Source organism: Phoca vitulina, unplaced genomic scaffold (genome assembly GCF_004348235.1).
Source record: "Phoca vitulina isolate PV1807 unplaced genomic scaffold, GSC_HSeal_1.0 scaffold3, whole genome shotgun sequence".
In the NCBI taxonomy this organism is placed as follows: domain Eukaryota; kingdom Metazoa; phylum Chordata; class Mammalia; order Carnivora; family Phocidae; genus Phoca; species Phoca vitulina.
In genome coordinates this window covers 1654357-1680226 of record NW_022589706.1, presented here as the reverse complement: position 1 = coordinate 1680226, position 25870 = coordinate 1654357, and the positions used below count along the sequence as shown (strand labels likewise).

General features: G+C 49.5%; 1 protein-coding gene across 3 annotated transcripts in view; it reads right to left on the bottom strand.

Annotated features, from left to right (window-relative positions):
- The window catches only part of STX18 (syntaxin 18), a 116764-nt gene that overhangs the window by 5896 nt on the left and 84998 nt on the right, over nt 1-25870 (bottom strand). For all 3 annotated transcript variants that reach the window (XM_032399777.1, XM_032399780.1, XM_032399783.1), the window contains 2 exons: nt 14133-14248; nt 7986-8074 (listed from right to left, as the gene is read on the bottom strand). In XM_032399777.1, coding sequence (XP_032255668.1) covers nt 7986-8074; nt 14133-14248 — 205 coding nt within the window. The remainder of the gene's footprint in view (nt 1-7985; nt 8075-14132; nt 14249-25870) is intronic.

Below are 25870 nucleotides of genomic sequence, written 5' to 3'. Positions count from 1 at the left end.
AAGATCCGGCTACCCCTCGCCCAGTAAAACAGCAGAGGGAAGAGAAAATGCTTATGGAAGTCACAACAGTCACCAAGGCCGTGCTGAGCATGTCACACGCAGGGACCCGGGGTCTCCCTGCCGCCCCATCTGGCTCCCACTTCACGGGGAGGGAAGGAGCTGTGCTCACTCACCTCTGCACCTGCCCACCCTGCTCCCTTTGCTACACCTCCTCACCCCTCCCTGCATTTCCCCGTCCTCCCCTTGTGCTTCGCTCACTCTCACTCACTGGACACAGTGGTGGGGGGGTCATTTCCTCCTCTCATGTCCCTCCAGCCCTCCATGTGGGTGCCCTCCATCCTGTCGCCACACCCTTGCTGCACCCATTCCTTCCCTGGCACCTAAGCTCTGCCCTCATCGTCTTTCAGTCTCTTCCAGTCTGTCCCCCACTCCTCGGTCAGAGCGATCTAAGATGCTGGTCACATCACACCGCACCACACCGGCCCCGTCCCGTGGTCCTGCAGATCAGCGCAGAGATGCGGCGTTCTCCTGGAGCTTGCCACCCCCCCTCAGCACAGGCTAGCTGAGAGCTGATGGGAGGTCCCCAGCTGGTCCCTCGAAAGCCAGCCCAGGCACCTTCCTAGTGACCAGACACATCAGGCAGAATTAATCACCTTCCTCCATCTCCTCTTATAAAAAGCTCCTCTGCACTTGGCCCATCACTACATTTCTCGCCCCTATTGGGGCATCTTCCCTCCTGGGGTGGGCCCTTCCCCTCTGGCCCCCCCATCGCAGGGCAGGGCCTGACATGCTCCAGGGCACCAGTCCCCAGCCCTGCTGCTTGTCCAAACACAAAGACACCTCCACTCTGAGACCCCAGACCCACTGGGTCAGAAGACTGGGGTTGGGGGGGCAAGCACAGCTTGCAGAGGGGCAGATGTGCTGGGGAAGCGTCTGAAGGGCCGCCCCAGCCCCCGGCGGCAGGCTGCCTTGCTGGCTGCCCACATGGTACCCAGACGGCCCTTCTCATTATACATGGAGCAGGCTGTTTAAGGGAATAAAAACTTCACTTTTGAGTTTGAAGGTATCGGCTCTGTTAACAGTTACTTAAGAGTCCACTATTTGGGGCGCCTGGGTGGCTCAGTCATTAAGCGTCTGCCTTCGGCTCAGGTCATGATCCCAGGGTCCTGGGATCGAGCCCCGCATCGGGCTCCCTGCTCTTCGGGAAGCTTGCTTCTCCCTCTCCCACTCCCCCTGCTTGTGTTCTTGCTCTTGCTGTCTCTGTCAAATAAATAAAATCTTAAAAAAAAAAAAAAAAAAAAAGAGTCCAGTATTTAAGGAAAAATACAATTACTTAGCATGTAGGTACTAATTTACTTTCAAGAATTCTCCCAGGTACTACTCAGGGTTTTATGTACTTATTTTTGCAGGGGGCATTTTCTTATTTTTCTAACGACAAAATATGGCCCTGTCCTCTTAAATCCTCAGCCCTTTTATGCTTTTTAAACTGTTCCTAAGCAAGATTAAGTAGGGGTTTGAGGTGGTTTATTATTACTGGAATGTCCCCTGGGAACAAGGCTCTCTGTTTCCTCCCCAAGTCCAGGGCACGTGGCCCCCGCCGCACCTCCTTTAAGGCCTCCAGGTAACTGTTACTTTTGCAGGACTCCTGTCAGCAGCGGTCAGGAGTGGGACCAGATTCTGGCCCTGACTTCCTTTCAACCCCTGGGTTCTTAAGGCCACCGAGAAGTACCCAGTCCCTGGAGGAAGTGAGAGAAACAAATGCCTCAAGGGATCAAGCAGCCATAGGGCTGAGGACAGAGGTTTGCCGAGGCCAAGACCTTCATGGAAAGAGGCCTCCGTTTGGGGGTGGGAGTTACAATGACACTGTGTTTCCAGAAACAACAAAACCTGTTTCCCACAGCCAAGTGCAAGGTAGTCACTTCATGATACCTGGCAGGGCTCAGGTAGACTGGGTACTGGCCAGGCTGCTGACAACATTCACTTGCACCAGATCTCAGGGTGGTTTCCGATGCTGTCGCGGTGGCAAACCCGAGTACCTCACGTCTCACCTGCTGGTAAGACAGGGAGCGACAAATGCTGGCTGGCAGGGGCAGGCGGTGGACTGCTTGGGACTTCAGTGAGCCGGCCCCTGTGGCCTCGTAGCCACTCCCTGGATGACCCTGGACCAGTCACTGGCTTCTGTCTGGCCAGTCATGTGACAGGGCTTCCTTGTGAACGGGGGGCTGAGGATGCGAGGGTGGGGAGGAATGGCTCCTCTGCTTTCCAAGCTGTATGCCCTTGGGCAAGTAACTTTCCTGTGCCTCTGTCTTCGTCACTAAAATGGGATGATAATAGTACTTAATTAGCAGTTGTTAAGAGGAAGATGTGCTAATACATGTAAGTCGCTTACAAAATGCATGGCACACAGGAAGCCCTCACTAAGTGCTCACTGTTATTATTAATCTCTCTGGGAGTGAGATTCCAGATACGCAAAATGAGTCATGAAATGCTCTGAAGGCCCCTTCCACCTCTCTGGTTTCAAACTTTAGAGGGCCGCTGTGTCTCCAGGTCATCTCACTCTCTCCAGCATGAGAAACGCTCACACATCTGCCCCCACAGGGACGGGGACTTCACAAGGGGCAGGGCCTGGGCTCCATGGTCAGCACCAAGGACAGGGGTACCCACAGGCCCCAGGAAGGCAAGCCCGCCTGGTCTAAGATACACGTCACCCATCTCTGTGAGGCACTGGAAAGGGGGACGTGCGGCCTGCATGACGGGTAAGGTGGACAAGAAGGGCCCGAGAGGCATGAGAGTAGCCAGACTGTCTTTGTGGGCCTCCTGCCACGGCTCCTTCCACTCCATACTGTTTGCTCTCAGCCCAGACACGATGCCCCCAGCAGCCTCCCCCTGACCCCTCAACGACAGTGGTAGGCACCACATGTAAAGGTCTAGGCCTTGGGAGCTCTCCATAAAATGGGGCCTGCAAGAGTCCCCACCACATGGGGCGGCACACATTAATAAACGCGGAAGTGCTCAGAGCAGTACTTGGCATGTGGTGTGTGTTACATGCGTGTTAGGCAGTATTATTTAACTGCTTTATTCCATTTAGAAGTCAGTTAGACTTCCAAATAGGGGGCCCCAAAAGGGTTTATAATCTGGTTTAAAGGATGCAAATCCACATTGTGAATACATTGTTACAGAAATCCTTTTCTAATCTAATCCTTTTTACTATAGTTTTAAAAAGAAAATCACTTGTACAAAGGCCTTTGAGTATAAAATGAGGCCAGAAGAGGTTATTTGCGTTGCAAAGACGCAAGAGCAGCTAACTGAACCGAAGACTATGAACCCACAGGGGCTCAGCCTAGAAAGCAGTCTGCCCCCCTGGCCCAGGACCTCTCAGGGGTCTTCAGGTGTGATTTATCTGTGCCCAACAGCTTCATACTCATGGCTCTGTGACCCTCACCTCTCTCCTCACACCTCTGCCCCCGTGAACCTGAAACCTCCCCAGGGTGTGGACCTCAGCCCTCAGCTGTGTGGTGCCCAGATTCTACCAACAACTCTTGCCATGAGCGTGGCCACAGATCGAAAGCCTTGCCAGCCAGGCACCTGGGGCTTCCAGGGGCTACCACAGGGGACAGGGGCTAGGGACAGCTTCCATGTAGGTTTAAGAACAGAAGTCATAAGCACATCTTTAAAAATTATGCTAAGGAATACATCAATACATGCAGGTGGTTTCACTTGAGGCAAGTAAAATGAATGCAGGCTTAGAAAAGGAGGTATTTTCTCTATGTAACATCAGAAAACAATTTGGTTTCACTCAGCCTGACCACAAAACATCTGCTTATATTAACGCAAACGTTAATATACCTGCATCATGGGTTATAAATGGAAATTTACTGTGCAAATCATGTAACACTCTGCAACCATTTTGGAACATGTAACAACTGCTCCTATGGGTGAAATAATGAATTAAATTGATATTATAGGGCTTAATTCATTATTTTACCCTGAGGAAAAATTCCAAAACAATGATTACGAATTATGACCAAAATTTGCTACAACCCTTTCCAATTTAAAACCAATAGTGCCCTGCTTCTTTCTCTTCATGTTTAGGGTTGAGCCTGTTAAGTAAGATTTGGGTTGGCCAGACTGTTAGATATGGAACTTAGCTATCATTTCCAATTAAGAGAGAGGTTAACTGAACATTAAATAGGTGGCCATCAAAGTTCTGAACATCATATCCCTCTGCCCAATCCACTTGCAGGAACACAATACAAATTAGGGAGGTCTTGCCGGTTCCGATGGCTTCAGTCACCAGTACTGGGAACCTGAAATAACTAGCATTATTGGGAATGGTCAGTAGCATGTTTACAGTGACTCAGGACGGGACCAGGAAGTGGAAGCACGGGGCATCAGCAGTCATCATGCACAGAAAAGCCTAATGATGGGAATCTTTATTCTTCCTCTCCATTGGCTAAATCCTGTTCCGGAGATGTGCCGTGAGTACGGATGTGCACAGGGGCTGACACCGGCTGAGCAGCTCCCATGGGCCCTGCGTGCTGCTGGGTACTCTTCCACAAGCTACTGCATTCCCAACAGTTCTGTGGGGTGGTGATTCTTGCCACACTCAAGTTCACTGAAGCTAATTTTCCTGCCCCAAATTACACAGACAGTAAGTGATACAAAGAGGATTTGTAACCGACTCTGTCGAGTCCCTGAGCCCACGCACTTTCATCATCTCTCACTGGGATGGGGCATCAGTAGATTACAGACATCCTGGCTGCCAGCCTTCCTCTGGTCCACCCCAGCATGCGTCTAGAGGCTTCTAAAGGTCACGCATCGGCAAAGGTTAACAAACTTCTGCTGCTCACCACTACCCACAGGAGAAAGGCAAACTTCTCTGGCAAACAACTGACTCTTATTCTAGCTACTTCACTTATGAAGTGTATAAAAGGAAAGAAGAAAGCCTTAAACAGAAGGTAAATTCTGCTTATGTACAAATCATTCAAGAGACAGAGCTATGCATATTTTTTTCTCCAGCAAAGAAATGCGGTCCTGTTACATTATTTGGGGGAACATGAAATCATTATTTTCATTAATAAAATTCTGTACAAACTGAAGAGAAACTGAGATTTTAAGAAACTTCTGCCATCATCTGGCTATAAAAGAAGGGAGTATGATCTAACTGTCCTTCACTTTCATTGGTTGGCTCCCCTGCCTCAGCCTGCCTCCCTGCGGAGCATCCCCAGGGCGATGTCCTTTGCCTCACTCCTCTCTCCCCGGGATGAACTGTTTCAAACATCAGCAGTAGGATGCCTCCCATATTCACGTCTCTAGCCTGAGCCTCGAATCCCACTGCCCACCAGACACTTCCTATGGATGTCCCAGAGGCGCCCCAAACACACACCTGTCTAAAATGAAATTCGGCATCCCCTGCCCCACCCAGCCTGCTCTCCCTTCTGACTGCCAGCACCTTTTCCCACGTCAGAAAGCTCCAGGCTCCTCCTCCCAGTCCAGTCCAGTCCAGTCCACTACCCCACACCTCTCTCATCTCTGCCTCCACAGCTGTGCCCTGACCGACCCCTCGTCACCTCCCGACTAACTGAAATCCACACTGCAGTCCTTCCTTAGCCACCCTCCACATTCGAGGCTTCTGGCTCCCACGTCTGCTGGGCCTGGGGGGCACGGAGCACCTACTCAAAGTCAGAGGGTGCATCCTGGAACCTGGGAGAATCTGGAGGAAGGCAGGGGCCTGGCAAGCCACTTAAAGTTGACTTATTAGTTCCTTAACTCAGAATTATTTTTGCCTGTAAAAAACAAAGACAGCTCTGCTGATTTTTCCAAAGCATATACCACAGGCTCTGAGGGTGTCCCCAAAGCAAGTCCTAGGCAAGTCACAGCTAATAGGACTATCACTGCAATCAGTTTTACGCTTCTAAGGGGCTGATTTTAAAGAGGAACCACTCGTCTGGGGGGGGAGTAAATGTTTGTGAAACCATATTGTGTATAAAATACATATGAAACGCCATTGAGCTGCAGTTCCCACCCACGTGACCCCTAGATGTCGCTGTGAGTGTGGCAGGCACACCTCAGTCCCCTCCGCACACGTGTAGCTGTGACCCGAGCGTCTGCGCCCTGGCCGGTCTCTTCCAGCCCGTGCAGCGGACAGCAGTGTTGCCACTCCGAAGGGGGAGGGCTGGGGGACCTTGCTGTGTGCCTGGCACTGTGACGCATGACCCTCCTGGTTGGCTCACTCAGGCATGAGCCGGCTCGGAGGAGAAACAGCAAGTCTGGAGAGCAGGAAGATTCTGAGTCAGCGCTCTGCCCCTGGCAGCCGATGTTCAAGAGAGCGGACCTGCGCACCTGGCCACCCTCGTGGGGCCCCGCCTACAGACCCTCGCACGTGCCATGCTCAGTGGAGCCCGGGAGGATGCCCGTGTCAGTTTGCCACACGGCTCCAATACCGGCTACGCGCCCTTAGACCACCAGATCCCCCCAGGGGCTCCCGTGAACTGTGATACAGGGAAGAGTGCAGGGTTTGCAGCCAGGGCTCAGGCCACAGGACGTGGCTTGGCTGTACTCGCCCTGTGACCTTGGAGGGCTTTAGAGGTTTGGTGCCTTATTTTTTCCAAATGTACAGAGGGATATTCCTGCTTCACTGGACTGTTACAAAGATTAAATAAGACAACATATGTAAAAGGCCTGGCATGTAGGGGACATTCATGAGTATACATAATAGCAGTAATAACTTAAAGTGAGAATGTTCTAGTAATGCTTACTGATGATCCTGCCCATAGTTCTTATATGACACTCATCAAAGGCGCTCATCGTTCAAACACCATTCTAGGCTCTGGGAATATGGCCACAAAAACAGACAAGTTCCTGTTCTCGTGGAGGGATGAGGGAATAAAGTGGGCTGCAGGGACAGAGTGGCTGGGGGCCTCTGCAGGCTGGGTGGTCGGGAGGGCGTCTCTGAGAACACAACAGCTGAGGCCTGCAAGGTATGAAGACAACAGTGGAGAGAAAGAGTCTGGCAACACAGACACCTCAGTCCAAGAGGCCCAAGGCCGGGACGAGACTGGGTCCCTTCCTTACTTGACAGAGCTTTTGGCTCAGAGCTCTACTGCCTCTCTTCTGGAACAGGAGCTTTAGGTTAGGAATCGGGGAACTGAGGATCAGTAAGCTCTACCACTCGTTAACTAGAGCACTTTGGGCCACTTTACCGCTTTTTGCCCAAGTTAAAAGGAGACAGTGATGCACCACCACCTCTGAGCCTGACTGTTCAGAGGATCACGGAGAAGTTGATCCCAGCAAAGTTCCGTCCCCCGTCAACTGCTGCACCAGCTAAGGTGCTGTCACTTGTCAGGGATAGCCAATGAGATGCGCCAAGTGGGAGCCGGCTTCCCGGCTCCGTAGGCAGAGGACAGTGTCTCGCCAGGGCCGCGCTAGGAAACACCTGCTCCCGCCCCAGGAAGACGGATTCCATTTGGCTCGATCACACCAACGTCTGAGTATACACAGACACTGCTGTAAATGAGCTGGCAGGCGCTCTTGCCAGAACTATCAGTTTCCTTTTGAAACTCACCCAGAGAGGACAGCCTACAGCTGGCACAGACCTTAGCAGTTCAGGTGCTACTCTCCATTTCTCAGTCATTACTTACACTTTCTCCACATTAGCATGACACCAGCAATTCAAACAATTAAAAAGCACCACAGCAGTAATTATAAAAGAGCCATTTAGTCTGGAGGACTATTTTACTGCAGCTGAAAAGAAATCTAATATTAGTAAAATTATTCCAAGGCAATTTCTTCTTCAATTATACTACTGCAAATTTAAAACTTATGAAAAGCATATTAAGAATTAGGAAATCAAGTGGAAAGGCTGTATCTAAAATATTTATTTATAACTCTTAAAACCTGGTATAACAGTCAGAGCAAGGGCATTTAGGATGACCTCCTAACTAACACCAGTTAGCAACACCTGACTGGGCAGAGAATAGCCTTACCATTTGTATTTCTTCTGGGGATAATTCATCGTCACCTTTGCCATCTCCCCAGGTGCCCAGTTCAGGTTGCGATTCAGCCGGAACTTTCTCTGTTAAAAAAAAAAAAGAAGAAGAAGAAGAAGAAAAGCAGAAGGCAAAACAACTCCTTTTCAGAGGCTGGCTTGGGATGCAGGCACGTTGTGAACATGGGCTGGAACGGGATCGTACAGCTTTGTCCACATCCAGTTACTGAGGCGCCGCACCACGGTTCTCCTACCATGCTTAGACACGTGCATGCGTGCACGTGTGCGTGCACGTGTGTGTGCACTCGTGTGGGGGGAGAAGGCGCCTCACGCACAGGGTCAGTGCCACGGTGATCTCAGCAAGGGTTGCAGACCAAAGGGACAGTCTTCAGAACCAGTCTTCAAGTGTATTTTACCTCAAACCACAAACTCACGCACTCACGCCCTCCCTCTGCTTTCCAAATACTGCTGAAGATATGGGTGTTTTCATTAAAAAAAAAAAAAAAATACAGGAAATGACAGACTGCTCCCTAATCCTATTTCTCTCCCAGAAGTAACTACTGTCAGCACTTTGACTTGCGCTAGTGCGTTCACATACACGCAGAGATGTAACTCCCTGCCTTCCCCCCACACTTCAGTCTAGAAACAATATGGAGTTTTGTGGGTTAGCATACTGTTCTGAAACTTGCTGTTTATGACTTCACCATATCTCGGAGATTATCCTACATCAGTCACATAGGTCTGCTTCACTCTTTTAAGCTGCTGCGTAACATTCCGTTGTAAGGACGCACTGTCCCTTACATAGCTATACCTCCACTGATAAACCTTGGGTTATCTGGGCTTCTCCCCAGTGTAATGGTACCGTGTGCCAGTCCATCCTTCAAGCGCTCTTTGGTGTACTCCAGGATAGGGACCTGAGCACGAACTGCGGACTGGAGGTGGAGGAACGCTTTACAGAACTTTTTGACCACAACCACACAAACGGGTGATGGATACTTGATGAAGTGAACCAACAGCTCAGGTTCCCAGGAAGGGCTGTGCCACCCAGGACCATGCTAGAGAGGCCTGCCTGGCTCGAAGGGGGTGCGGAGGGAACAGGGGAGTGGATGGAAGGGATCTGCCCCTGGTGCACACTGTGACGGGGTCTCTCTTTCTAAAGGTGACTTTGCGTCTGATGTCTCGCAGTGCTTCTAGGCTTGTCAGGGGGCTGCCAAGTACTGCTTCTTTTTCTTTTCTTCCTCAACCTCAGGAAATTTCCCAGAGCTGAGCTCAGCCCCACGAGATGGGCAAAAGTCCAGAGTTTTTTTTTAAGACTAAGGGAAAAGAACGTATGATAGCACCAATTTAGAGAAAGCAATTTAGGCAAACCCTGTGTATAAGGTATTACCATTCCAAATGCATCATCACAAAAAAATCTCTATGTCATCCAGAACACTGTGCAAGTTTAAAATAAATGGCTGTTTTTGCTAGAATTATATTTATAAAAAACATTTATATATAATTTATATATAATATACATGTAAATATAATACAACTCCTATATAAAAGAGAGGCTGAAGGCACCCACAGAAACTGGTGAGCTGTTTTTCTGACAGGACATCTTTAGGTAGGAGCCTCTGCACTGTTAACTCACCCCACCTCCACGCCTAGAGCCCTCTGTGACCTCATTATGTGACCTCATTATGGCCTCCACACCAAGCTTTCACTCTGATGTCAAGGAGAAGAACACCAAAATTAGGAACACCAAAACGTCATTCGCATCAGCTCCAAGGATAACTGAGCTCTGAGCTGGAACGTCCAATTTGCTAAGAGGATGCGTGCTCGGCAAGCTGCTGACCTCGGGAGCTGTCGGGGGCCACCCTGGCCTGCTGCCGCGAGGACCAGCTTGACATGCAGCACTCGTCACACCGTCCTCTGTGCAGCCCTCCCGTGGCAGCGCCAGGACCCGTGTGCAGGCCTCTGCCTGGCTGGGCCCCACCGCCTTGCCCGCCGGAGGCCCCGCACTCCAGCCCCTTCCATGCGCTGCCTACATCCCACTCCGCTCCACGCTTTCTGGCCTCTGCATATTTACACATGCCATTCCCTCTGCCTAGAATAGTTTCCATTTTAGGTCCAGACTCACTTCTCAGGGCCTCTCCTCCTGAAGTCCCCTCTGACTGAACTCTGTTCTTCCCACCTGTGCCCTCTCTTAGGGCACTGCTCACTTTCTCAGGGGCTGGAATCTTGTCCTTCCCATCAACTGTGAGCTCCCTGAGGGCAGGAACCGTGGCTCATTCAAGAAGCGTAGGAAGTATTCACAAATAACCAGACCCATCTTAACGCTAGGGGACACCAGTGTAAGGAAACAAACTATAGATGGGTACATGAAGGGGGCACCTGGGTGGCTCAGTTGGTTGAGCGTCTGACTCTCGATTTCAGCTCCAGTCATGATGTCATCGTCATGAGATCAAGCCCCCGTTGGGCTCCATGCTCAGTGGGGAGTCTGCCTCAGATTCTGTCTCTGCTCCTCCCCTACTCCCAGGTCGTTCACTCTCTCTAATATAAATAAAATCTTAAAAAACAAAAAACAAACAACGGGTCCATGCAGACCCTGTGCTGGCATAGTTAAGAATATGGAAGAAGGCGGCCTAAACATCTGACGAGGACAAAAGGGCTGTATGACCACAGAGCTGCTGGATACTGCTGACTAAATGAAAAGTAACCCAACTAGTGGCTTTTTTAAAAAAACAGGAGCATGGCAAGCTCTGCCTAGAACTATACCACCTAGTCCTATCCCGAAGTTCACGAGCTCCCTTACAGACCCACAAACAGGTAATAGATAAAGGTGGGATACAGCAATGGTAATAGCTTTCTTTTGGGAAAAAACAACAAAATTGAAGTATTTAAAGATCTGTTATATATGCAGGAATTTGTCCAGACAGGAAATTGTGTACACTTTTAATATTCTGATTTTACAAGTCTTTGGGATTCCACGTAGCTAAGGAAAAGAGGACATAACAAGCATCACCAAATGATTTGAAGGAAAGGGTGGTCTGTGGAGTTGGGGGGGACAGTGAGGCTGAGCCGGCAGAAGCAGGCAGGTGCTAGGGTGCAGGGGAAAAGGCAGGAGAGCACTGGCCACAGGGCATCTCAGAGACCATTCCAGGACCAAGATGGGGGTGGGGGAGTGTCTCAAGATGCAAGGAGAGCAGTAAGCAAAGGCAAACCAGTGACAACCTCACACCCTCCTCCCCACACCCCTAAAAGGTAGGTCTCATCACCTCCATTTTAAAAATGGGGGAACTGGCGCTCAGAAGTGCCAGGAGGTGCTAGAGCTGGGAGCATGACAGCCTCAGAAGAGACACTCTTCATACAATCCTGTCTCCTATGCGGGGGTCAGGAGCTAAACTGGAGAGCTCGCCCTTAATATCTGGTGGGCTGGCCGAGTCAGGAGACAACCTTGTGATTACAAAACAACAAATACTGACTTTAAGATACAAATATAAATCGTGAAGAAGAGGGTTCTTTCATTTTGACGGTGTATTTCCTATTGCCCAGAGGCATGAGGTTCCTTCTACATTAGGAAACACTTCCACAGCAACTAAAAGCAATCAGTGCTCCCGATCACCCTCCTCCCTCCTGTCGCTGTTTTCAGTGATGTACCGTTTCAGAGATTTACTGAGCACGTGCCACGTGTCAGGCGTTGTTGTGGGTGCTAGTGTGAGAGCAGTAAACAACACAGAAGCCCTGTCCCCACGGAACCTACGTTTTGGGAGGAGGGACAGATCGTCAAGAACATTCACAAGTAAAACAAACAGAAGGATGGTGGCACGTGCCAGGGAGAAGGATAAAGCAGGAAGACGGGAAGTGCTGGGAAGCCTCAGGCCTTCATCCTCTCTTCACTCACCCTCATTCCAGGGGGTCACAGCCTGTCTCAGGGGATCGATGCTGCCTACAGACCTGCCCCCTGACCTCCAGACTCGTAAACCCAACTCCTTACTCTACATCTCTGCCAGGCATCTCAAAATTAACATGCCCGACCCTGCGTTCCTGATCAAACCAATCTCCCACAGCGCAGTGAAGGACAGCAAACTTCTCCCTTGTCAAAACCTCCACGACCTTCCTGGACCCCTCCTTCTTGCCTGTCCCATGTACAGGAAGCCAATGCTGTGGTTTTACTTTAAAATGTATCCAGAATTCCAGCACTTTCCCCCCACTCCCCTGCTACCATGTGTGTTGTGCTCCACCATTATCCTGTTTCTGGGGGACTTCAGCAACCTCTTCACTGTCCTTATTTCTCTCTTCAGTAGAGCAACCGCAGGGGCCCTGCTCAAACACAGCTGGTTGGGACCGTGCTCCGTGCAGACCTCCCCATGGCTTCCCACCTCCTGCGGAGTAAAAGCCACAGTCCTCGAGCAGCCTGGAGCCCTGGCATTTCCTCACTTGCTGTCCCTCTGCCCTCTGCCTTGCTCTCCAGCCTCCAGGCTGCTCATCCACCATGCCAGGCATGCTCCCTTCCCGGGGCCTCCACACGTCTGCTTTCCCCGGCCTGTGACGCTCTTGCCCGAGAGAGACACAGGCTTCACCCCTCAAGGCCCTTGGGTCTCTACTGAAATATCAAGCTCTCCGACCTCTCTGACAGGCCTAATCTCTCCTCTGACCAGGACCCTCTACTGGACAGCACGTACAATGACTGTATAGTACACGGGTGTGATTATTCCACTAACATCTGTTTCCTGTAAGCAGAGGGGTCTTGTTTTCTACTCACTACTGTCCCCAGCAGCCAGCACAGTGCCTGGCACGGCAGCACTCCGTGTGGGCGCAGGGCTCAGCAAGGGCAGACAGCTCTTCGCCGGAGATCCGCCCTCAGCTGGGCCCCAAGAATCTGTATTGGCTTCTCCCCACTCTCCTCAGCCCTACCGGTATTACTGGAATGAATGAGTGATGGAACGAGTATGCAGTGTCTGGCATGAGTAAATGTAGACATGATATCCCTATGTGTTGTCTTATGAGAAGCTGGGCCCCGTTAGTTCATGAGTGATGCTGGGGTTTTCCTTCATTAGGGACCAGTGGAGATGGGAGGTGTGCAAGGCCTCTGGCCTATGGATCAAGGCAGCCACCAGAGAGGACAGGCTCAGGCTCTATAAAGAGTGACCCAGGTGCTGCCCCTTTCTTGGTTTTGGACAGGTTATACAATCTCTTCAAAGCTCGATTTCCACACACGTAAAATGACAGCACCACCTCAAAAGACCCAATGAGACTCAATCTGTTGATGGCCCAGCATGAGCCCAGCACAGTGGAGGGCTCACTAGATGCTGGTCTCCCCACCTCTCCCCACTGACACTGTTTCCAACCACGGAAAGAGCCCCTGGCATCGTTCAGGTGCTCAATCCCACACTGCATTCTGAATTCCCTCTCTTGTACAACGCAGGGAATAAATCAGATGGAGGGGCAGTACAGATCTGCATATAAATCCTGAATCCACCATTTATGAGTTTTTAAGTTTCCCAGCCTCTCACAGCCTTTCAGAAGGCTCATCTCAAAAACAGGGCCACCAAATCCATCCCAGGGGGCTGCTCTAAGGATGGTGGTGGTGTCTGTAAGGATTCAGGGCAGCGCCTGGCATCTGGGAGACCTGCAGGCAATGACAGTCACTGTGATAACACGGACGAGGGAACTGAGGAAGACATCTGGCCCCCGGGCCCTCAGCACGCCATCATCCTGGCATTCGTGCAAAGCAAAATCCCACCCCTGCTACACTTGAGATCCGGCAAACTAGGCACGCACTGCCTACGCAGGGTGGCCACGCAGGGTCAGTGCTAAGAGGATGCTGAGATCGCGGGACAGGGCACCACGTGGGGGCAGGGGAGGCAGTGCCCCACCTTCCCTGAGACCCCAGCCCCCACCCTGGTGGTGCACTGCAACTCAGGCCCTTTCCCTGGACTCTGCCAGCTCCTGGGTGGCTGGAGGAATCCTCCCGCCCTGCCCCAACAGGCATCAGCTCCAACTGGGACAGAAAAAAGGCTGCCCCTTCTGCGTTTCCTTTGCTTTATGCAAGTACAAACACCGCAAGATGTCTAGGACTGTGTTCCTTTTTCTGCTTTGTATTTCTGCCAACACGTCATAAGGAAGAGATGCAAGGCAAGACTTTGGTTTCAATGCATACCTGGATATTCTTCAGTGACAGGTTTTTCTTCAGAGTCTTGTGAAGGATTCTGTGAAACTTTCTCAGAGGACATGGATTCTTTTGTCTTTGTATGTGGTTCTGGTTCCAGCTTAGATCTAAATAGATAATTAGCAATCATATAATTTGCTGACACAATAAGTTTCTATTCTGACAACAGAGGGAGTCACGTGTGACCCCTGCACACGTGTTCCGTGCCCTCTGCCAGAGAGCAGAGTTGCTAAGCAGTGTCCATCCCAACACCCGTCCAGCAGGGCACTTACTACAAGGGACCAGGGTCACCGCCTGCAGGGGGAGGACTGGGCACCCCCACCAAAGCTCACGAGGGGAGGAATGCAGTCAGTAGGTGCTGAAGGAAAGGACGCACAAGCCTGCCCCACATACTGGCACCGCACTCAACACGTGCGTGGCGGAGGCTGACTGTTCAACAAATCCAGGACGCTGGTTGTTTCACACCAGTGCAAAAGTGTTGCTAAATACACACACGCACATGCCCACACATTATGTAGTATATATAAGTAGTATCTTAAATAAGGTAACTATAAATATACAAACGACTTGTCTCAGGAACCAAGGCCTCTGCACTTGGCGTCGGCCTCAGGGCCCCTCTTAGGGCTGTACTATTTTCCACCTTCAGGGCTAGGCTCGAGCTCACCTCACTCAGAGAGGCCTACCCTGGCTCTCCGATCTCAAGCAGGCTCCCCCATGTCACACTGTGCCATAGCCCTTGTCCTCCTGATAGGCAGTTACCAGCGTCTGGGATGACCTTGCTAGTTCACTTGTTTACTGCATGCCTCGCTCTGCTGGAGGGCACACTCTCAGAGCAGGGTCCTGGACTGTTGGCCGTGGTCACTGCGCAGCCCTGGGTCCCACATGAGTGCCTGGCATTCAGTGTTTAATAAATAAGGCTGAATGAATGGATACCTTATAATGGTCAGTAATTAGCTAATAGAAGAAAAAACTTGTTGATCATGAAACGACAAGCCTTGTAATAGCTTTCCTGGAGTCGACACAGCACTACAAGAATTATGGGTAGACTGCTAAAAAGATCGATGATGAATTCCATATTACAAGCCAGGAAGACTATACATAAAAGGAACAATGTAAATACATACAAGGACGATCTTGTTAATGCCAGCTAACATTTACTGAGGGCTTATTATGTATTGGGCATTTTTCTAAGCATGCTATATGGATAAATTTATTTAATGCCATACATCCCTATAAGGTAGGTAATGATACTAATGACCTCCTTACAGAGGAGGAAACCGAGGTATATGGAAGTGAGGAAACTCGCCCAGGTCACACACTTAGTCAATGGCTGGGCTGGGATGTGACTTAAGGAACCTGCCTCAGAGGCATGCTCTTAACAGCTGCTCCATGAAGAGTAGAGTCTACCCACCATGTTCCATGAAAAGGGGCTTCTGGTCAAATGAATCGGAGAAAACTGAGTCAAAGCTAGATGGGTATTTTACTCTACAACTTTTTAGAGCCTTTATTATTATTATTTTTTAAAGATTTTGTTTATTTATTTGACAGAGAGAGACACAGCGAGAGGGAACACAAGCAGGGGGAGTGGGAGAGGGAGAAGCAGGCTTCCCGCGGAGGAGGGAGCCCGATGCGGGGCTCGATCCCAGGACCCTGGGACCATGACCTGAGCCGAAGGCAGACGCTTAACGACTGAGCCACCCAAGCGCCACCGATTTTTAGAGCCTTTAATAATGCCAAAATATATTCTGAATTTCCAAAAAGGATGTCTTTTCCAAATAACCTGTGACTGCAGAGACCATTTTCATGGGGCTTTTGGAAAAGACCAGGGTGCTAAGAAAGGCTGTTTAGGAAATGCTCTTCTCGAACATTCCTAAAAGAATTTTCAAAAGTAACTATAACATCAACCTTCCTAAGCATCCAACGACAATGGCGGGGAAACAAATCAGTCTAAAGCTAGTGCCTCGAAACAACAATAATCATTTACCATCCATCAGTGTTTCTGGGGCCAGACAATTTGGGAGTGGCTTGGCCGGGCAGTTCTGACTCCGGGTCCTTCCTGAGGGGGCAGCCGGATGCCAGATGGGGCTGCATCACCCGAAGGCTTGCCACAGGCGGGAGGATCCCCTCCCAAGGAGGCTCGTCCCATGGCTGCCGAGCGGGTGACGGCCAGGAGCCTCGTTCCCTCGGCAGGGGTCCATGCGAGTGTCACTGTCCCCCCAGAGCAGGCAGTCCCTTGGGAAGCATCAGTGCTTTTTATAACAGCCAGGAAGTCCCACGCTGTCATTTCTGCCCTACACCGCGGCCCAGGCAGTTACAACGGTCCCCTCAGGCTCAAGGGGAGGGGACACAGACCTCACATCTCCCTCCCAGTGGAGCAGTGACAAACTGATTTTAATAAGACCATGTGGGATGGGATATGTTTGGATGCAGCCATCTTTGGAAAATACAGCTGCTACTCTAAGTTTCACAAATACACACAGAGATATAGTTATAAGGATATTGATCACAGCACTACTTGTAATAACAAAACAATGACTTAAATGTTCATCAGAAAGTGCCAGGTTGACAGTGACAAGATTCAGGGAAAGAGAAAACCCCATTTGCAATAGCCAAAACAAACGATAAAAAACTAACAACAACAACAAATATCACAGCATAAATTTAACAAGAAAAGCCAAAACCCATGTGTGGAAAAACTAAAAGATGTTCTTGAAAGATACAAAAATACCCTGTAACAAATGGAAAGAGATATCATATTCCTAGATGGGAAAAAGAAATATAAAGAGATCAGTTCTTGTGGAATTTAAGAAACAAAACAGATGAACATGGGGGGAAAAGAGAGAGAGGTAAACCATAAAACAGACTCTTAACAATAGAGAACAAACTGAGGTTGCTGGAGGGGAGGTGGGTGGGGGGTGGGCTAAATGGGTGATGGGGACTGAGGAGGGCACTTGTGATGAGCACTGTGAGTTGTATGGATGTGATGAATTGCTCAATTCTACTCCTGAAAGTCCAGGAGAAACCTAGATGCAAGCTTCCAGTTGTCTTCTCCCAGTGAAATACGAGAGGCAGCGCCTAATTCTCCCGGCAATGAGAACATGTGCACAGACTACTGTCACCTGGAAAGCTCCCTGGGGCCTGGGCATCCAGCGTTTCACCGGGAGTCAGTCACGCAGCATGGAGCACCCAAGTAGCTAACCTTAGTTCCTCAGTCTCCAGTTCCTCCAGGGGTCAAATTCAAATAGTTTGGTCCAAGGCCCCGGTCATAAATCACACTGTTAGCATAAACTCTCCGGTGTGACGGTCCAAGGCTCCAGGTATACAAAAACAAAACACCCTCTTAGCAGGCAGGATATGGCAAGAGCTTGGAGATTATCTTCCAAGCACTGGCCCAGAGCCAGTTTCTTCATAATGTGCAGAGTTGGGACACCCTAATCCTACTGAGTGAACCTGCTCATGCACACCTTCTAGTCCAAGTTTGCTGGAAGTTTTTATCATGAAGGCTTTATGATAACTTTTGGGTGCACTCTTGAGAAAGTAACATTTTGCCAGGCACAGAAGGGCAGAAAAGGTATGGTAGGCCCAGGGAAGCTAGGAGTGGGGCCACCGGGTCACAGGATGGTCCCTGCACTCGGGAGAATTATTTGGCTATTTTAATAAAGACTTATTTTATACTTCCACAAGCCACGGATGGGAGTTCCAGTGGCGGCATACCTGTCCCCCGACATCTGTCATTTTCATTTTAGCCATTCTAATAAATGTGAGATGGTATCTTGTGGTTTTTTATTTGCTTTGTTGTGAAACAATCACATCCAGAAAGATCTTAAGTACAGTCCAAAGAACCCTTTCTCCTGAACCATCAGAAAGTAAGTTGTCAACCTGATCTCCCTTCACTCTATTTTAGGATTTCCTGAAAACAAGAGCATTTTTTGACACAACCAGAATACAACCATCAAAATCAGGACATTTCACGTCGCTACACTACTTCCAGTCTTTCCCTGGACCCCATTCTATTTTGCCTAGTTGTCTCAATGATACCCTTTGTAACAGAAAGATCCAGTTCAGAATCACACATGGCATCTGGTTGTCATTTGTCTTCAGGCTCCTTTGGTTTAAGCAGTTCTATGGTCTTTCCCTGAGTTTCATGACCTTGATGCACGATGATGCGCCAGTTATCCTATAAGACATTCCCCAATTTGCGGGTGTCTGACCGTCCTGACGGCTGGATTCAGGTTATACATCTTTGGCATAAAAAAGTGATATTCTATTTACATTCTGCTCAGTGCATTCCATCAGGTTGTCCGTGATTTCACTTTGATCACCTGACTGAGGTGGTGGCTGCCAGGCTTCCCCACTGCGAAGTTACTCTTTCCCCCTTTGTAGTTAAGAATTTACGGGGGAGGGAGTGCTTCGATACTATGTAATTATCAATTTCAAACCTTCAGTGTACTCACTTACGTATTCCTATGGAGATGGACTCATGATGTCCTATTTTATTCAGTGGGTTATCATCTGCTACTATCTTTTATTTGATCCTCAAACTGTCTCTAATTTGGCCAGGAGAAACCCCTTCAAACTGGCTTGGTCCTCCTCCCATGTTCCCATCATCCTCAGAGCCCTTCCTTGCTGTCTGGTGTGACAAAATGTTCCAGGTTCATGTCCTACTTTCCCTGCCCCAGCCCCAGACTGAGTCATTTCCACAAGGAGCCCTGGTTCCTGGAAGCTGAACCGGCTACGTAGAAGCCAAGATCTGAGTGCTAAGCAGGCTTATGGCTACTGGGGTGTCCCTGCTTCCAGGCCCATTTGCATACCCACACATACATACTCATTTACAGCCATATTTATTTCTATTTCTCCCTATGCAAACTGCAAGCCAGGAGTTCACACCGGTACCTTTCCTTCCAACCCAACACCACAGGGTTCATTCTGGCTTCTTCCCTTTCGCTTCCCCAACTGTGTGAAACCTGGCTTCCGTCATCCTTGTATATTCACTTATTTGACCAATCCCCCTACATAACCAACCTGTCATCTCCACTGCCTCTCTTCCCCCCTACAGGGGTGCGCCCCTCACCTCACTCTGGTTGCGACCTGCCCTGGGAGCCCGTGGCCCCCCTCCACCCCTGCACTCACCCACCCTGCTCTGCCCCACTCCATGGCAGCAGGACTCAATTGTTTAGGAAGAAGGGCTTAATTGACTTTTAAATAAAGGGCTCCTGTCAAGTCTGTAATCCTTTGTGTCCAGAGTATGCTAATGTGCCAGTTTTCAATTTAAAATGAATAAAAGACTGCAATGCAGTAGACAAAGTCGAGAGCTTTTTTTTTAAGTGATAAAAACAGATCTCATTATACATAGAATGTCTATTGCAATCCTCAGGGAAATTACAAATTAACTAGTTGAAGGCACTGTGAAAAAAGCAATTTTTAAAAACTCATCAGAAAGATCAGTTTATGCCCCATGATTTATTTAAATTGATTTCTCTAACTGAAGGCTGAGCATTTCATAGCTGCAATCAACACAGTTTCCACCTGGCCAACATCTGTCTCCAGGTCCCTTATTTGACAACCTTGGGATTCTATTTAAAATTTAAGAAGAATAGAAAGAGACAGAAAGAGGGAGGAAATCAGACTTTTCAGTTTTGAAATAAGAAAATATGTGGAGGAAATTCTTGGACTTATACAAAAGTTAAGAGAAAAGTGGTTAATATTCCAGAGTTAAGTATGGCTCTTACACTTCTTTTCTGCTCCCAATCAAGGCTCTCGGTAGAAAGAAGATATTTTTGGTACAGAATATTACAGTACCGTCATTTCAGAAGTGGCTTTCAGACTCAGGTACCCACTCTAGCACAGGTACTGTGCGCTCCCACAGAGCAGGAAATGCCTCACACCACCGTGCGTCAGCTATCCTCACACCCACACACACATCTACCGGGCACCAAGCCCCTGCTGCACGAAGTGTGGTCCACAGACCGCTACCGGACCACGAACTGTTCTGGTCCTGCTACGAGAGAAGTACAAAAACCAAGAGCAAGCGTGTAGAAACGTTTATAGCACTTTGACATTGCCATGTAATCAGAAACACATCTGCCGAGCAGCGTACAGAGTTCAGATGGAGCTCCGGGGGCGGGGTCGCCCGCAGCACGGGCTGCGAGCCTGACCTGCGCAGTGGAGTACGTACCCGTCCACGACGGACTGCAAACCACAAACAACAAAAAAGCGGTCCCTCACCTCAGAGAGCCTGTTGTGAGCCAGGGGTCAGCACACTTTTTCTGGAAAGGGCCAGATGGTAAATATTTTAGGCTTTGTAGAACATATATGATCTCCATCTTGTATTCTTTCTTTCCTTTTTTGTTTTACAAACCTTTAAAAATGTTAACAACCATGTTCAGCTCTCGAGGGCTGTATGATAACAAGCAAAGGCTAGACTTGGCCCACAGGCCACGGTGTGCTGATCCCCTGTTCTAGATAGTGAGTAGGACCAAATCATGGTGGGGAAACAGGGAGGGGCTGGTAAAAGGGCACAAGCTTTCAGCTCTCGGATAAATAAGATCTGAGGATCTAATGTATAACACGGTGACTACAGTTTCTAACACTGTATTGTACAACTGAAACTTGCTAAGAGAGTAGAACTTAAACAATCTCACCCAAAAGAAGAAGACAAAAAGACAAATACGTGAGGTGACGGGTGTGCTCCTGAACGAGACGAGCGGAGCTGTTGTACCATGTGCCCGCGTATCCAATCACCACAGTGCACACGGTATCTTACAGGGTCACGTCACTTACACCTCGGTAAATCTGAAATTTTTAAAAGGGACAAAATCATACTGCTAGGGACCTCCTATCACATCGCATCACTTCGTGTCTTCCTTCATCTTTGTCGTCATCATCCCTAGCCTCCCCCCCTCCCCCCGCACTGGCAAAATTTATTGAGCTCTTACTGTGTGCAGGGACCTGGGTTAGGGGCTGAATTTTAAGATGTACAAGGCACAACGGTGCCCTCACCAAGCTTCCAATCTAGGATGAGGGAACTGAATCATAAACAATAACATGAGTACACTCTGCAAGGACCAACTAAGTATGCGGAGAGTATGTGTTGCAAGAGCACCCGTGCCTTTTCTCAAAAAGGAGGAGGAAAAACGGAATGTAGGAAATTGTGATCTTTTGTACCAACTGAAGGAAGTAAATAATAAACTTAAGGTCCTGCACCCAGCCAAGGGATCAGGCAGTATTTCCTGAAGTGCGTTTGCCCGTGATTCAAGGGTGAAAGGCTCCACAGCGAGCAGGGCTTGGGAAAACATAATCAGGGCACACGGCAACGTGCAGACCTGGAGAACTCTGTACACGCAGCGTTCCTCAGACTTGTTTGACCACAGAAACTGATTTTAGAGTCACACTTACTTAGGTCACCAGGATCCCCTCAGATACCTTAGGAAACTCTCACGTTATCCTTCATCAGAATTAACAGTAGGATCTGCTAATATTCTGGAAATTAACTCCGAGCTACACGGATAAATACAGAGGTGCCTCATCCTTCCTCCATAATGCTTCATATCACCCAATGTGAGAAGAAACCACCATCTTTCAGGCAGTAGGCTTGATCCGTCTCAAATCTCCCTTTAGACAGGAGAAAATACACAAAAGTTCCCACTCTAAGAACATCTTTGTACTAGTGAAAGTAATGTGTTCAAATCTGGGCCCAAACCAGCAACCTTTAAAGCCAGGTCACCATGGGTGGACACAGGATCAGACAACCCACCCCGAATAAGAAAGAAATTGCACTTTAAAGGACAGGCCTCGTATTTTATGTTCAGGTCTGTTCCGGGACCCCAGTATAGTCTATCGTGCCTCCACAGACAATCCTCTGAACTCGCAGAAGGGAGTAACAGAGGTCTGTTCTGGGTTCTAGACAGCCACCTTAAACCTCGTCCCCAAGGAAAAGCTAATAATACAGAACTGGATTCCTTTCTAGAAAAGGTGAAACGTTTCTGATTAATTCAGATGGCTTTTAGAGCATATTCCCAGGAGGGCATGTGATAGTTCAATTATAACCAAAATATTAGTGCTTTAAGGTGGTTAGGAGGATAACGGGAATATGCCAAACCCTTCTGGGACAACAAGGCCACTCGTGCCAATGTTGCGTCCAGTGGTGGCCCACAACCTTTCCACCTCAGAAGCTCTTATTGTGTAGACCTGAGCCAGGAATGAGTGACCGTGCTTCATTCTTTCCTTCATTCCAGAACCAGTAACTGAACACCTACTCTGTGGCAGGTTCTGATCAAGGCGCTGGGACCACAGCGGTAGAAGACACAGTGTCCTTGCCTTCAAAGGACTCACGGTCTCAGAGCAGGAGACAAGAAGAGACATGAGCGCCCAGTAAAAGCTCTCCCCAGCCCTGATGTCCAGCTGAAGACAACTGGCAGCAGGTGCCACTCTCAACTCCGAGTACAGCTGCTAGGGGGACGGGAGAAAAAAGTCACACTTAACAATGGCGCTACCTTTCTAAGAAAACAGCCAGAGAACGGCAGGACGATCAGCTGAGACTGCTTCTGGCCTAATGAGCAAAACATTTCACCCATTTTAGAACAAGCGCCCTTTGCTATGAGAGATCAGCGTGTTATCACCACTGCATGAAAATGAATACCAGCAGAGAGTACCGTTTTTCCTATACTACGAAAGATTTAAAATAAACAATCAGACAATTCCTTCACTAACAAATATGCTTTACTTCTGTCAAAAACTGAAGAAACATGACAGTAGCAACCCAGCCATAAAGCAGGAGCACTGGGGTTTCTCGAATCTGGTTTATGAGAATGACTTTTATCAATACCTAGTACCAATCAAAACAAAATAGTACAAAAACAAAGAACCCACAAATCCAATTTGACAATAGAAACTCTTATAGTCAACTTATCTTCAGGCACCCATTCATTCACTCACCCAGCAGCCCTCGGCGAGCGGCTTCCCCAGACCAGGACGGGCAACGTGCTGCGTGATGGGCTCGGGGGGTCCACCTGCAGCTCTCTAGGAGTGTATGGGTTACACCGACCATGACAGTGTGCAGGGAACCCACAGAGAAGGGAGTCACCAGCAAGGCCCACAGAAGCCAGGAAGTCTTTACAGAGCAAGCAACATCTTAACTGGGGCTGGAAGGATAAACAGGAGTTTGCTTGCCAGAGGAATGGGGAAAAGAGGGGCAGAAAGTACAGGGATACATGAAGGGCATTCTGGGCAGAGAAATCAGCAAGGATTAAGGCATGAGGGCTTCAAAGAACAAGGCCTCTTCAGAACACAAAGTTACGTACGGTCAGAGCAGAGACCCACAGGGGCCGAGTAACAAACAAGGGCTGCCATCTGCTCGCTGCGGGCCTTGAATGCCATGCCATCAAGCTGAGCTTTGGTAAGACATGGGAAGCGAGGGAGTGGTGAAATTATATGTATGTTTTAGGCAGTCGTCTTCTGGGACAAGGTGAGGAAAGAACTAGAAGGAGGCTGGACTACATTGTGTGGGTCACATAGTTACTTCCCTCAAGGTCTTTTGCTCAAAGTAATTGGCACAGGCCAGCTAGGCGGCGGGAGACGAGCCTGTACTCGACTGTCGAAATGAGAACAACTCCCATCTGACTGATCTTAATTTGTCGAAGCCTCTGCTGAGAACCAGGAAGTGAGGAGGCAGCAGCAAAAACCTCTTCCCACTTTTACCTGGGGTACCTGCTAAGTCTCAGGTGTCAGGGTCCGCTTGGGTGAGGGAGCAGAAATGGGCACCTCTCCCGCTGGTGGGTGGGGGGCCAAGTGACCACCACGCCGTGTGGATGGTAAGTCACCAGTGACCAGGCCTGCCCTTCTCCTCCAGGACGGCTCTGGGTGCCCCTCCACCCGCACTCCTCCCCAAGCCAGGACTGCTTTCTCCCTCTGTCATCGCTTTCCCAAACCCTCCTCTTCCCGCATCCAACACAAAGCCCATTGTTTGAGAAAGTCTGCCCCGTTACCCTGGCATTCAAACCTTGGTTCAGCTGTGTGATGTCGGGCAAGTAGCCCACATTCTCTGGGCTTCGATGTCCTCAATAAAACCAGATACTAGTATTTATTATTAGCAGAGTCGTTGTGAGGATCAAACGAAATTAACACACTGGCAAACAGGCTGAATGCTCAATCATAGAGAACAGTCCAAATTAACATACGTTAACACTTAGAGCAAGCGCTTTACCTATCCCAGTGCATTTTGTTCTCACGACCCAATAAGGTAGGTATTTGGAATTTTTCCATCTTACAAGGGAGGAAACTAAGGCGAGGAGAAGTCAAGCGATGCTCCCCGAGTCACACAGCTTGTAAGCGGCAGGGGGGCCGTCTGGCTGGAGAGCGTGAGCTCTGTGGCGTGATGCTATGCCGCCCCACAGCTCTACTTGACCCTCCTGAACTTGCTAATGGCTGTGACATATCCCGACTCAGTTGGCCAATTTCTCATGTTTCTATAGCAACCCAGCCTGACTCTAAGCTCCTTGCGGGCAGAGACTTTATCACTTGCTCTCTCTGCCTATCCTCATCGCCTTGTTGTAATAAACAGTAATTATTTGCTGACAGATGACATGACCCACCTACTTACTATCCCCCACAGACACTTCCATTTGTTGGCATGACGGTTTCAGATCTGTCTCACCAGTGCACAGAGCAGTTAACACAGGCCTCAGACCGCCCTCCTGGGCAAGGCCCATGTGCAGGCTCGGCCCTGGGCAGGTGTCTGGGAACTGGGATTTCGGGCGAGTTCCCATAGCCCTAACTGCTGAGTGCTTCCCTATGCCTGAACTGTCGTACGCACAGTGTGGTTTATGCAGAAACACCAGCCTTCCCGCCGAGAGTCTGGAATTGGGGCGTGTGCCAACGAGGAGGTGCCTCTGTGACCAGCCCCCCGTGAGATCCCTGGCCGGTGAGTTTCCAGTGAGCTTCCCCAGTGGGCATTTCACACAAGTTGTCACAAGTCAGATCCTGTGTGGCTCCACTGGAGGGGACTCTTGGAAGCCCGCTCACGATTTCCTCTGCACATCACCCGTTTCCCTCCGCCGTTTGCTCTGCACCTTTTCGCTGTAACAAATCCAAGCCTCAAGCTCCGCAAGTCCTCCTAGCGCACCACCTAACCCGGGGCTGGTGCTGGGGGTCTCGACACAATCAGAATTAAGAAAATTTGTCCCCAGGTAGTACGTACTGTTACCTTCTGAAAGAACGCCCTAAAATCTTTCCAAGGCCAGTTTAGAAGTGGTCCAGAGGTGAAGCCTGGACCTAGCACTCCCTGCTCATTTTAAGAATCCTATCCCAGGCTGGCTGAGCAGCTGCAAGGGAAGCAGCTTTGAGTCCCTGTGCTCTAGAAGCTGGCGTGCACCCCGACGGGGAGGACAGGCTGGGGAGCAGACATGTGCCATGGGAGATACCGAAGTCTGGCTCTGCTGCTTCCTAGCTGTGGGGTCTTGTGCAAGTCCTTTAACCTCCTGGGGCTTTAACGGCCTCACCCGCAAACCAGCACATGGCATCGAGTGCTCTGTTAGAAGGGAGGCGCACGCTGCAGATGACCCGAAGGACGCCTCACAGGGGAGCACAGGTTGCTGTGCTCCAGCTCCTGCCTCAGGAAAATCCTTTGAGAGACAGCAAGGAGAGGCGTGGGGGGCAAAGAGAAAGTTGTAAGATGGCTAAAACTGCCAGCCACACAGGGTCGCTAACAGAAGACAGGCCTGAGCGTGGATTCT